A 13859-nucleotide genomic window follows, 5' to 3' on the forward strand; every position below is an offset into this window, starting at 1 on the left:
TAGTACAACAGAAGAACTCAGATATTTTCATAGATACTGTGGCCTGCCTGAACCAGTAGCGTATGAGTTTCTCCTAAGTTAGTCAGAGCCAGTGTATCCGGTGCGTCGTGTCAATGCCACCGCTCGGTCGATTCGTGGCGCAGTTACTTCAGTGGCTCGGAATAGAATGGTATACGTGATCGACGCTATATCCGACTCCAAAGTAGGGCAAGGAAGATGTTCCATTTGCTCAAGGTATTTGGATGACCAGGCTACGTCGTTGCCAAACATAGTGGACATCGGAACATTCTGCGGATACTGACAACTGGCATATTGGTAGTGTAAATTCCTGTGTCCCGGTTTGTCTCGCCAATCACAAAAGCGAAGTGGGCGGTATGCGTAATATAGGGTGACAAAAACTCACTCAATATACATCAGTGTCTGGGCCGTGTGCTCAGCCAAACCGGCTGGTAGATTGGCGTCTTCATAGGGCTGCGGATGTTGCGGATTTAGCGGATGTATTCTGTGGTTGCCACAACTAAAAACCGTAACCGACTCGCAAAATCATTTCTATCGCAACCGTTCCTTTTTCTGAAATTTATAAAAACATGACATCAGATTATCACTATACCTACTTCCGAGTCTCCAAGACGGAAGATCTCACTTGCTTAGCGCAGCGATACAGAGACCTGCGTCTTCAGGCCCTCAAACTCTCCCCGTCATCATTTGCCGCAACCTACGAGTCAGAAGCCCTTCTCACAGACGAATACTGGGAATCGCGCCTGTCGCAACCAGGGAGGGAGACAATTGTTTGCGCGGCACGTCCAGCCGCAAAATCTAATGCATTCAGCGAAGAGGATCTAGAATGGGTCGCTCAATTGACGCTGCTCGGTCCCCGAACCAAAGAGGAGTTCACGCTGCCTGCAACATCCGGGCAGCCAGAACCAGGCCCGGATAATGAGGAAGAGCGGTGGCAGCTTCTCGGTCTCTACACGCTATCTTCGCATCGTGGGCGAGGTATCGCGAAACGACTGTGTGCGGAGGCTATCAAGTATCTTGTCGAGTATCGGGCCGAGCCAAAGAATGTCCACGTGCGGTTGATGGTCAAGTGGGGAATGGAAGCGGCTGTACGGCTGTATCAGCAACTGGGCTTTGAGGAGGTGGGAAGCTGTACCCTTGCCGAAGCTCTGATTGCGAACGGTGAAGGGGATCTCTTGCCGGAGGGGTACGAGGCGCAGGAGAAGTTCTGTGCGCGGAGTGGTCATGTTATGCTGCAGTGTTTTACCAGAGATTATGTGTAGAGAACATCAGATGCCTGAGCCTGCTAGCCAGCATGGATGCTTCCACAGTTGCGCCTCAACTTCGTGGGGGTAGTGTATAGAGGTCAACAGTACGCATGGAAATGGCTACGGCGTTGATGCAGGCCGTACATAAAGAGCTAGACAGGCCATCAGCCTTTGCGAACATGCATGGAAATAGAAGGAAATCTATACTTTAATCGCTGTCAGAAACATCAAACGGAATATATACATACAGACATATGAACTCGTTCAAGAGAAGGATATTATAAGGAAGGATAGAAGACACCAAGCAGACGTAGCCTAAATAGCGGCTGGAAGAGACGAGGAGAAAGAGTGTACACCCAAATCAAGAAAAATGAGCCAAAAGAGAGTAAGGGTCCCAGAACAATTACGCTTTATTAGAAAGGACATTTGCAGGGACAGTACAAATCATTGCGGGACCGAAGGCTTGGAACGGTGATCGAATAGCAGTTTCCGGATACTGATATTAGCAACATGAGCCATAGCAATGATCGGTCGTGGTTCTGGGATCTTCGATGGAAATATAAGATAGAGAGGTGAATCCTGCTCCTCATCCGGCCTGAACTTGTCGAAATATGTCTTCTTTCCGCCGATCGGTAGTCGCTGGAATGTATATCGATATATTTGGCGGGTTAGATGTGCGAGAGGACTGGGCATTCCTGACACCTCTGCCAGCGAGTCGGAAGGCTCATAGCCAAAGCTAAGGTGTGAGATGCCAATCTGCCTCAGCCAAGCCATTGAGGCGAATATTAACAGATCACTAATCCCCTTTGGCGCTCCAGGGGCAGCGATACACGGATCGACGTGATATCCATTCTTCCCACCGATCCATCGTAGGGCTGCAAAACCGTTCACCTTTCCGTTTTGCCCCCGAGTATAAATGTATGTCATGAGGTTCGGCATTAGGAAGGGATCATACTCAGTAATGAAGGCTTGAAGTTTTCCCGACTTGTTGCGGGCTATGCGCCACTCATCATAGATTGCGCACAACTCGGTCTCCAACTCGTAATCCGTTTCCAAGGACGGTGTATAAATATGCAAGGTAATGCCGCCTTTGCTTGGATTGAGGAGCTGTCGGTTCTGAGTCAGAATACGCTTTCCGCTGGTCTCGAGTATAACCTCGTTTGTCAGAGGGTTCAAGACCCGCTCTTTACCAAACTGCAAGACCGTCCATTTCTTGTTACGTGCTCTGGTATAGCTCACAAGCGCCTCACCGGCGCCGAGGAATGAGATATCCCAGCGTTGTCGACGTCGGTACCGATTGAACTCGTCAAGCACGCTGGATATCTGACTTGGGTCGCACATAGGATCGCCCATCACTATCGCGACCTTGTTCAGGACCTTGAAACATAAACCTGCGGTTCGATCTCCATTTAGAAAGATGCTGTAGCTGGGGTCGAGCAGTCCCATATGTGAGGCTTGACCATATTGAGTCGCCAGTCGTTCCACCTCGTCGACGGAAGGCAGTCCGTCCGAGATGACGATGCGTTTATAGGGAAGGGATTTTCGGCTGGCGTTGATGGAGCAGTTTTGTTGGCTATGCGCATCCTCTTCGCTGATGCAACTAGAGCCGGTGGGTAAGGTGTCATAGGATCTAGCGGAGAGGGTGTCGTCGGATGTCCTCGTACTACTGCGTGTGCTGCCACTGGAGCGACCGTCGTGACTGGGAACTGATAGCCATGTCGATGAACTCCCTTGAACAGGGGTCTCAAGGCATTCGAATAGATCGTGAGGAATATGGTTGACGTCCTGTGTAAGGCCAGCGTGGCCGTGATATAATGCCCGGCCGATGGTTTCAGCCAGCAGGACCCTCCCGCATCCTTCTGTCTTGCTATGCTCACTCCGACAGCGTTTACTCCGTTCTTTGTTGGTCTTCGAGCTCTTCTTGGGGGTCTCGGGTCTTCCACTCCGGATGGACAGGGTAGTGTCTGGCGCCATACCGACTGATAATTCGTTTCGAGTCTTATGGAACAATGGTGACGTGTAGGATGGTAATCTTGCATAGGCTCAATGGATCAACCTCATAATACAGAGCAGAAGCAAAGAAAAGGGAGCAGAACATAGATTTTAACGATCGCAGGTTTCAGCCTAGCCAGGCCATGCTCTCCGAAACCCTGGTACTCAATATTCAGGTAATGGGCAGTGCTGCCCTAGTCGGATGGGCCGATACAACAACCCCAAGCCACTCCAGAATTGGTAAAAAGTGATCATGCTCTTCGTCATACTCCAATCTCCCAGGGCGCGATGACCAACAGAAAGCGTTCAACCTAATATCCACCGTTTCAAGTTTCAGCTGCTTGTTCGCTTTTGCTCGGGTGGCTCGGGTGGCTAGAAGGCTGCTAGCCTTTTCAAGAAGTCAGTCCATCCCTCTTGTCATTGCCCTACAGTCAGGGAAGTCAGAAAAAAATGTTGCAGCCTTACGGCCGGACAAGCCTTTTTTAACTAGCTAGCAAAAATAACGCACTGTTTGAAACTCTACATGTGATATCTACTTTCTGTGTTTGACTAGACAGGGCAAACTGGTATTGAATATTTGAGATGGCTGTTCAATTGCCTAAACTTCTTTGCAGCCAAGTCACAGTCCAGGCAAGCCACGAAGAAATTAGATACAACCGAGTAAGGGAATGTTTAGGGAGCAAGCATACGTTGATGCTAGAGATAGGGGCCGGTGTGGAGTCGGGAACTAAGCTTCGCATGGCCGTATTCAAGGCCAATCGTTGCGAGGATCAGGGGACTGGAAGCTAGGCAGCATGATTTATGATTTGATCGATGCTGGACCCTATTTCGGGAACTCGTTTAGTGGTACGGCTTGTGCCGCCAATTCACCATCGGATACTGGGATCCTCGGAACCCGAACCCCAGGCAACATAGATGTTCAGCCCTGAGGAGCAATTATTTAAAAACCAAGGTAAGCATTGAGTTTTACTGTCATTCAAGAGAGCCAACTAATCAGGTCTAAAATTCGCGTGATAAGTATGTATGATTTCAACCAGGGCAATCTCTCTACCGCAAATAAGAGAGAAGCAGACGCCCAAAGCCTAGACTGTACCTAGTTAGTTGCCATGGTTAGGACTTACCGGGATCTCATTGGTAGGGAGATTTCGCTCCCCGACCATCTCCGTCATTGAAGGATTCTCATGGTCTTGGATCCTGAGAGAGTCAAGATGTTTTCGCGTCCACTTCTTCGGGTTTTTGAAGATATGCGTTCACATGGGTCGTCGATGTGATCCACAAACTGGCGCAAACCCCCGACGGCGAAACGCCTCCTGATGGTCTCTTCGCCGGGATTATGAGTCATGGCGCTCTTACATCGTTGCCACAACGCGGAGGCCAGGGATCTGTGAGTATTCTCTTCTTTTTCTCAAGTTTGTTGCTAATATCTGTTGGTTGGACCCCATTATGTGGATCCCCTTTCCACTTCAAGACATGTCGAGTCCGAGGGTTCCTGAGGTGCGACGGGACCATTGGTTGGGCGCTTGCCGGGGTAAATCCACAAGAACAACTTTTCCATCCATTGATACTTTGTAATGTGAGTTCTCCAGATATGATGCCTGCTTCAACTGCTAACAACTATCTAGACCGTCAAGAGACCCGAGGCTGAACATAGAATGAAGTGTGAGGTTCCTTTCGGTCTCTTTCTTGCCTTTGCAGATTTTTACCGGAATGTGAATCTTGATGATTACATATCCCCTGTATTCAATCTCGGCGAACATCTGTGCAGATCACGAAGATAGTTGCCACCGGGTCATATCCCCGGGCGCTCCGCGAGGGCCGAGAGCTTTCCGAGCATTTACGGGTTTGTCGGTCTGCGGAATACGACCTCGTCGAACGGGATGGTAGGAAGGAGTTTCTCACGGTCTTCCTTGGGGTGGCAAAAACTCTGCGAGCCTATTTAGTATATGAGTTGGCTGAAGGATTGCGAGGAGGTAGTTGAATTTCTGCAGGCGGGCGGCTTGAGGTATTAATCGATCTCGTACCAATCTGGGCTATATCTGGTGACCACGGCGGACAAGACACTGGTTATTGAGGCGTTTGATTAGATTGCGGAATCAATTCATTCAGGCTTGAATGAGTGGATTAAAGCCTTATTTTAAATCTAAGCGGGGAATGGGAAGCGTTGAGGTCTGTAGACACTGAGTCGGCCATGTTGCACAGTTGGGAATGAAGAGTTGCAGATGAGAGTAAGGATTGGTTACCTGCCAAGGTGCGTTCGGTGACTTCTTATATTCCAGCCAAGTACAGCATAAAGAGTCCTCGAATATTACCGTCGAATGTCTTGAAATCTTGAAAGAGTCAGAATACAAGTCGACAGATTGCTAGATCGCCGAGTCGTACTGCCTTCCTGAAACATCCCACACTTCCATCCTTGGTTGTCATCTATGACAGCAGGTTGCATTTTTCGATATGTGATTGCAAAGCTTTACAGCGAGGTGACCCTTTGAAGGTAAATTGGTCGAAGAGCTTGACTTGACTGTTGTGTCATCTTTCCTTGGACGCCCCGCTTGGATTCTCTGCACGAGGGATAATGAAGAAATATTTGATACGGTAGAGGAGTTTACCAGAGTCAGATAGAAAAGGCGGAATATTAATACTAACAAGGCAAAGCCATGCTCTAATAGAGGAAAAACGAGCTATTTCACTCACGGAGGGTGTCGAATGAATCAGTCGTTGCTCTTTCCAGAAGACCAATGCATCGAAGACAACAGTGATCATTTTCCGAGACCGGTTGACAAAGAACTGAATGAGATGACTCGTTTGAGACTTCATGTCAACCAGGATCCTCGGCTGACGGGTCTGCAAGAAATTCAAACAAAGCATTGCGGCTATACTAAACAACAAAGATGCAGTATGGGCTGCTTGACGGGCGAATCCTGAGGGTTCTTCATCTGCCTTCCTCTGAAATACGGTAATTGAATGATGAAATTATCTATTGAACGATGAAGTGGTGCCATCTCAATTAGTATGGTCTGAAGTTTAAAAATGGAAGATAGTGAGAACCAAATTCTGCATCTGTGTTGATCATGACCTAGCTATGACAATGATATCATGCGCAGCTACTACCACCACAACGTTTTCATATTTACAGCCTCAGCTCTAGTTCTAACAACAATGGATATCTCAAATATTTCCCGCCAGATGGTTGGATTCCTACTACAGAAACCAAAGAATTGGACATCAGAACACGTACGCGCACTCAATGTGAAAGAAAAGGGCACGATATCTGCAGCGGAGATGGTTGGTCAGGAGCACCTTCCAGACGAAGGCGACCAGGGTATGTTCTTAAGTGACCTCGAATATCATGTCGTAGCTAACCGAAGCCTTAGCTTTCCAAGGTTTAATTCGGCAGTTCATGGAACCAACAAGGGAAGATATCTTCAGAGGCCGATATCATGAGTTCAGCCACCCCGAAAACGCATTTTCCTCTGTTTTCTACGAGACATACCATCTCACACTTCAATTCTCTGAGGACCAGGAGCCTAATTCAATGTCATTGTCAAGTCTCCTATTCGAGATGATCAGGGCATGCTATGGCCTTAGAGAGATGTTTGTATCTTGTTCGCAACCGTACAATCCGTTGCTAATATTCGCGCAGTTGGACACAATCCGGACCGTTACCATTTCACTTGCCATTATTCAATGCCAAGGGGGCCCTCAAGTGTCCTGGGGCTATTGGCAGAATTCCCAAGGGAGAGAACTATCTGTTTTTTCCTCTGATAATTTACAATGTACGTTCCTTAGCCGCTATGTCCGCCTCTTCCAAACTAATGACTGCTATCCAGTTTTTGAAAGGATCAACAGAAGAGAATAAGATCAAAGGCGAGGTGCCATATGGTTTATTCCTGATTTTTGCCGCTTTCAACAAGGATCCTCATCAAAGAGAGTATGCGTCTTTCCTCACCAATATGCGTCGTACCTCTCTTACCTGCGTACAAATTACCAAACTGGTGGCTTCGGGATCCTACTTGCAGGCGCTGTCTCAAGGCCAGCATTTGGAGGAGCACTTGGAGATGTACCGGTCGCATGAATTTGATCTCGTAGAGCCTGAAGGGCGCAAGGCATTCTTGGTGATGTTCATGGGTGTAATCAACTGCGTGATGAGTCGTCCGGAGTGATCAGGACTACATTTCTTCGGAGAGCTATAGAATAATACAGTCATAGCAGGGGGCAAGTCTGACCGATTTCCAATTGAGCAGGCATACTAGCTTTCACAACATTCCGTGACTTTATTGACTTCGTGAATTAATTATTCCTGCTCGTGGTAGGGTCCTTGTAGATAGAACAAGTTATTACTCGGTGTTTTCAACTTAACCCAAATGCCAAAGCATTATTCCCATCAGTGGAAACAATGAAGTAAGAAGTACAACCTCGCCATCATGTTGTTGTTGCAGGGAATACGTTGTTTCAAACCACGGTGGAGAAGCCATTGGTTTCGCCAGACAGAAGATCAGGGACCTCAGGGTCGGGGTTTCTCGTAAGTGGCTTGGAGTTGACTTTTGGTAAGACGAATCTGGTTCATCTTCGCCTCGCCGCTGTACAGATAGTAGACAAGGCCCATTATATTTCTAAGGGCCTCTTCGCGTCCCTGTCGACTTTTGAGCTCCATAGCCCTGGTTCTGCGAACCCAGAGATATTGCTCTGCGGGAAGGAAGTTCGGCTTCACCGCATGCAGATAATCTGCTGTGAAGTACGCGGCAACAAGTCGGACTTGTGTCCCGTGTATCGAAATGAGGAACACCTCTTGGTCCTCACGCCGGTTCAACAGTCGATCCTGCCCGCAGGCAATACCCAATAGCTCAGCCACTTCTTGGCCCAGGGTCTTATAATTGAAGCGCTCCGGCTGCCCAGTACCTCGGTGCAATCCTCCAGCGTGTCGGCGTTTGGCCTCCAAAATAATCAGTAACAGTTTTCATATACTATGGGACGTGTAGTGTGATTGTCTTACTTGTACAGCCACCAACGGCACATCGGATGGCCGGTCTGAAGAGGTACGCCCTCCTCTGCCGAATAGAGCTATTCCGCCATCAGAATTTGCGGAAATCCGGTCGAACCCAGGAGGGCCGAGCTCTAATTTCAGAGGCATGTCTCTATTGACGCTGCGCAAGTCAGTAAACAGCTTGTCTGTCAACGTTGGTGTCTTACACTCCGATGGTGTAGCGCGCTCCGAGCGTTGGACGTGGACTGAGCCTTATTTCGATCCGTTTGAGAAAAGACTGGATTACGGTCCGGGGGTCGGATTCTGGACCGTCTTCGTCCGAAGACGGCGATTGTGATGCCGCGGCACTCGGCGCACGGGTGCTACCTGGGATGGTGAGATGCGCAGTCATCATAGTGCTGGACAAAGCGCTAAAGAACGTGGAAAAGGTATTCGACTCGAACAGCCGGCGGTTTGAAGACCACTGCCGCAGCTGCTCGAGGCTTGGAGCGAGGAGGGATCTTTTGAGTTCGCGGAATGCTGCGTTCGATATCAGAGAGATAGGATGTCAGAATTTCATACAGAACGGATCGTACCTGGATCGTTCGGCCGGGGTAGGTATCCAACTGGGTATATCTTCGATAGGGGACACTCGTCCAGCGGCACGACCCTGAGAGCCGTAATATGTTCCCTGTTCCATGCTGACCCACGGATATGGAGCCTAGCAGCGAGCTCATCAAAGTTGGTGCCTTCATCCGGGAGGTTGAGACTCAGTCGGGCGCTCTTATCCTGCCCACTCGGTTGGTAGGCCATGATGCGTGTAAGAGTACAATTCTACAGGATGAGATATTGCGAGTAGGATGGTACCATCTGGGTGTGTTTGGATATGGGAGTATATTCTGGATGTGTATGGATATGGGGATATGGAATTTAAACCATCTTCTGGTTTTTGGAGAACACCTGAGCCTCATGCTATGTTACAATGAGTAGTGATTCATCTATTGTCCTGAAGTCCTTGCGGCTGATGTGTGCCCATTGAGGCATAAGCGTGGGTAAAACAATGTGATATCAATTCTAAATGACAAGGGCTTGGTATCTTTTTCGCTCACTAGAGCTTTTGATTTGCTATTATTCTGTATTCTCATTGATCTTTTGTTCGAGATAACTTCAATTGATCTTTGATGCGCAAATATCGTGTCTCCCTAGATAGCCAGAATGTGACCCACACGAGTGCTGTACCAACGGGACTTCCATCAGAATGGCATTATAGTTTTGAGATAGCCAATGCAGCTTTGATCTTGTTTAACTACATTTCAGCAAGAGTTCCTCTGTCTAAACCTGACGGCGTAATGTCCGTCTTTATATCCTCGATTCCCGGATGCCTGCTCCCCGCAATCGATGCAGGATGATCAACAACACCTAATACCCAGGCTTTGGGCATCCTATCTTTTGTCTTTCTGTGGGCCTTGTTGTTAAAGCTACACCATACCGCGTGCTGCATGCTGGAGCCTTGCATCGCCGATATGCGACTTCGACTTCACTATATCAACCTTAGAAGCAAATGCTTCATTTCCTCCCTTTCTTCAAGTATAGAAGTTTTGGCAAGGGATACCTATAATTCTTCCCTCGTAGACTTTTGCACCATAGAAATGGGAATAAGCTACAGCATTGTCCTCTCCGTCAATGATGAACCTAGTATATGTCGTTCCGGTGCTTGGTAGTCCTTGTTTTATGAGAGACCACTGTCCGCATATCTGCGCCATGAACCCCATTAATTCCCACTTTTCCCTCTTCAGGTGTCTTCCTACCTGTCCACTCCTGCTCTGACCACTAAGATGGTGGATCTCAGCCTTTGCGGTTCCCTTCCTTCAAAAATGTCTTTACGCCGCACTAGTCCCAAAGCAGTTATCAACAAAGAGCAAACTGCAAACTGCATCCTTATTGTTTAGTATAGCTGCAATGCCGTATTGCCATTCTTTGAGAAGTGTTTGATGAAATCATCAAGGTTTCAATAGCCCATCGACTACAGGCTCGCTGGTGTGGGTCTACTGACTGGATAGTGGTGATCATATACTGTATTCTAATCGGTGATGCCAACACCTGTTCATCGTTGACCAGGCCAATAGGCTAACTAATGTCACATTTGATGTACAATATTCTAGAAAGGTCATTGTTTATTTGTATAGTAATTCCCAAAAGAAATCGTCCATCTATGTTGCGTTTGAGATTGAAAATACTTGTATTATATTCAACCTGCCTTCTGACTACAGTCAGCACCTTCACTATAACACTTATTGTCTTGCATCGTCTGCAGAATGAGACATGACTAACCTAAAGCTTGCTTCTTCCAGAACATTCCAAGCCTTAATTAGGTGGCCTGTCTAGTTTCTGGTACAGGACGGCATTATCACTTTGCAAAAGATGAGACCCATGTCCCTGGCAAGCACCACGCTTACGCTGAGAACATAACACCCCGTGCTCCAGTTGCTTCCTTATGCAAAAATAACGTATATTTCTGTTTAAATACACCTGGCACGATAGGGTAGTACTTGCGGCATATCGTCTTTTGTGCATAAGGGATGAAGGAAAACAGGGACTCTTAGGAACTTACGTTCCCTGCATTCCAGTCATCGATTTGTGAGATGGTCCATGATATTGGGTCCATCATACTCAGGTCCTCCGTCCATAAGCCTTCTAGCAAGGAGTGCACGACCGGACTGATTGTGCACGTTCTTTTGGAGCCCGTCTGGTCGTAGTTCCTTAACGAGATGCTCGTAGATATCCTCGATCGTTGCCCGAGAGTTGAATAGTCTATCTATTTCATAGATAACAGACTACGAGAGATCACTATCACTAATCAATAGACAGATAAACCAGAGTGCAAGTATTTCTTACTATGATAACCTTAAATGAGCTTGCAACCCCGGTACGGAACCTGTGCGGCCGCGCGCTGCCTCGTCAGCAGAGGGAGCACTGCCGATGTACAAGACGATTCTGGGAACGCTCAAGAGGGTTGTGGAAACCTTATCCGCATCAATCTGTCGAAGATGCTCGTGAGTGGACAGAATATCAACAACAGCAAAGCAGCGCAGGAGTCGACATATTATCTGCCGGCTGGCTGAAAGATCTTACTACGCCACTGCAAGCAACTATTATACAACGTCTTTGGTAGCCCTCGCACATCTCCCTCGACAGTTCCACCACTTTGGGACATCTCAGAAAATGTACGGACTCACGTATCTGTCCATTATTATGGAGGAGCTGGGTCTTCCATTTCACCGTGGCCACGCTGGGGATACTATCATGTCGGACATATTGATGGACGGCATGCGAAGCCGCTTCTTATTGTCGTGTTCGGTTATTTACAATGCAATCAGATGTATTGGATTCTACGCAAAGGGAGCCAAACAGTGTGAAACTGAGCTCTCCGTTGAAGGACCAAGAAAGTAGAATCCTGCAGTGAGCTGAACCGCAGTGGATGAAAACACCTTGGTAATTGATTGCCTTCGAGGAGGCACTCGTGCCATCGTTGGCGATCAAAGGGCTCGTCATCATACTTACAAAACCTCTCTACCTAGCCTGTGCTGAATTGCCCACTGCCAGCGAGACAATTGACCCGGTCAAGGATGCATTCATCGAACAATATCCCACAGTTCTCGCCACTGATTCAAAGTTCGTGCTTGATCAGAATTCCCTCATCCAGCACTCCCTCTTCCTTCTGGTCCGCACGAGTCAAATTGATCCTAAAGGCCGGCAGTTCCACCTTTCCAAACATGCCAGTCTTCTCGTCCCTGTCCCAAAAGACGAACTCGCTCAAGGGACTTCCCGCATACATTATATTATCTACATCGCTGATACAGAATTCCTCGGAAACGGGTGCGAAACCCGACCATGAATCAGCATTACTCGCGTGTCCGCTCCATCGCCCTAGCACTGATGCCGGAGGGAACTCCCTATCCATCACGGCTGCAATCCTCCATACCTCTCCTAGTTGCTTGTCACCTCTGTAGAGACCAGAGGGAATCAACTGAGCGTGGAATTTTGTAATTTTGGGGGATTGAAAGTGCTTAGATATGAAGCTGAGCATATCGGTGGAATTCAAAGTCCACTCGTTGATCTCGAGGCCATGGGTTGGTGTGTATGTTAGTGTCAACGTGGAGTTTGCCATATGCTCCCTGGTAGGAGGAGAGGTGTATCTCCCCACATATGTTTCCTTGACCTGCCGTGCAGCAAGCGCATCAGCTGCACGAATCAGTGGAACAGTGACCATCTCCACTATTACTTCCGGGAATGTCTCGTCTCCAGCTGTGAGAACCGTGATACCCAAATCGTATTCCGGCACGAGGAGGATAATGGTTCTGTACCCGGGGACACCGCCGCCTTTGGTGAAGAAGGTCACAGTCCTTGTCCTCCGCTTATCGTCTGGGAGAAGAATTCTGTCCGTGCGGAAAATCTCCCACGGCATGCCGTAATAACTCCCCATCCCGGCCGTAAATGATACAGGTAGTAGCCAATTCAACTTTGCGTCCGCGATGTCTTTGTAGTTGCTCAGGACGTAGCGGAGAAAAATTGACATGTCGTGCGTAGAAGAGTATAATCCGCCTGTGGGATTCTCCACAGCCTCATCGACGTCGAAGTACCATGCATTTCCCTTGGGAAGAACGGACACACTGTCCGGTGGTTTGGCAAAGGATGTTTGCGACATTCCCAGGGGATCGAGGATTGAGGTTGTTATGTATTCCTCGTATGTGGTGCCAGTGACGTTCGCTAACACGAGCCCCAGGAGGTCGAATGCAAGGTTGGAATACGTCGACTTCGTGTTCGGCGCAAACAAGGCAGGCCTCCTTCTTAAATTGTTGAATAAGTCCTGCTCGGTGCAGGGCATATGGCTGTTGTCAGAATCGCATTTAGCAGTTGTGTCGACGGGCTCGGGATCCGTGAGGAGATCCCCCTGGACCCAGTCGCGGGGTAGGCCAGAGAGTTGGCTTGCCAGAGATCGGAGTGATATTTTGTCCCACTGGATACTACTAGAACTTCTGGTCCCGTCGTGATGCGCACTGCGGAGTTGAGGGATGTATTTGTCCACCGTATCCTCGAGGGAGAGGTTCCCCGCGGCATGTTGTTGGAGTATCCCCAGCACGGTGAAGACCTTGGTGATACTTGCGATACGATATCGACTTGTCTCATCAACTCTCTCGGCTCCAGGTCGCGTTATGTTTTTATCCTTTGCGGTATGGAACGTCGACCATAGGGTGGACCGTGATGAGGTGATTTCAATTGAGTAGGATGATGTATTGAGGTTGTTCGAGTTGCGGAGTAAGTTTGACAGCGACGCTTCTACAAGGCCGAGGGCTTCCCATACTTCAGAGGACTGACGGTTGTAAGATGGAGGCGGGTAGAAGGGGGACTGGGTCGAGCATGTTGCCAGGATGGCGGGGATAAGGTTGAACAGTGTGAGGATGAGATTGACCTTGGTCATGATGGATGATGATGGTAACTCGTATTGCGGGAGAACATGATGTTGCCTGATAAATAAATACAGCCACAATTGGCTTACTAAAGATGGGTTATGTAAAGGCGTTGGACTTGATGAGCGACTAGTCCATTGGTGCGTTTAGTGCACTAATATTTAGAGAGGTATAACC

General features: G+C 48.3%; 5 protein-coding genes across 5 annotated transcripts; 2 read left to right on the top strand and 3 right to left on the bottom strand.

Annotated features, from left to right (window-relative positions):
- Positions 1 to 587: 587 nt before the first annotated feature.
- Positions 588 to 1280, top strand: NFIA_094700 (GNAT family N-acetyltransferase; the record flags this gene model as incomplete). Its single annotated transcript, XM_001261746.1, has 1 exon — positions 588 to 1280. The coding sequence occupies one exon, from the start codon at positions 588 to 590 to the stop codon at positions 1278 to 1280; it is 693 nt and encodes a 230-aa protein (XP_001261747.1).
- Positions 1281 to 1709: 429 nt separating this feature from the next.
- On the bottom strand, positions 1710 to 3239 carry ergS (the record flags this gene model as incomplete). The annotated part of the gene is made up of 1 exon (XM_001261747.1): positions 1710 to 3239. The coding sequence occupies one exon, from the start codon at positions 3237 to 3239 to the stop codon at positions 1710 to 1712; it is 1530 nt and encodes a 509-aa protein (XP_001261748.1).
- A 3171-nt stretch (positions 3240 to 6410) lies between these two features.
- Positions 6411 to 7414, top strand: NFIA_094720 (uncharacterized protein; the record flags this gene model as incomplete). The annotated part of the gene is made up of 2 exons (XM_001261748.1): positions 6411 to 6573; positions 7041 to 7414. 2 exons carry the CDS (start codon positions 6411 to 6413, stop codon positions 7412 to 7414), a joined length of 537 nt encoding a protein of 178 aa, XP_001261749.1.
- Positions 7415 to 7755: 341 nt separating this feature from the next.
- Positions 7756 to 9027, bottom strand: NFIA_094730 (uncharacterized protein; the record flags this gene model as incomplete). The annotated part of the gene is made up of 4 exons (XM_001261749.1): positions 7756 to 8184; positions 8245 to 8395; positions 8442 to 8754; positions 8811 to 9027. 4 exons carry the CDS (start codon positions 9025 to 9027, stop codon positions 7756 to 7758), a joined length of 1110 nt encoding a protein of 369 aa, XP_001261750.1.
- Positions 9028 to 11881: 2854 nt separating this feature from the next.
- Positions 11882 to 13693, bottom strand: NFIA_094740 (serine hydrolase domain-containing protein; the record flags this gene model as incomplete). Its single annotated transcript, XM_001261750.1, has 1 exon — positions 11882 to 13693. The coding sequence occupies one exon, from the start codon at positions 13691 to 13693 to the stop codon at positions 11882 to 11884; it is 1812 nt and encodes a 603-aa protein (XP_001261751.1).
- Positions 13694 to 13859: the final 166 nt, after the last annotated feature.

The sequence above is a fragment of the Aspergillus fischeri genome, genomic scaffold, assembly GCF_000149645.3.
Source record: "Aspergillus fischeri NRRL 181 1099437636262 genomic scaffold, whole genome shotgun sequence".
NCBI lineage: Eukaryota > Fungi > Ascomycota > Eurotiomycetes > Eurotiales > Aspergillaceae > Aspergillus > Aspergillus fischeri.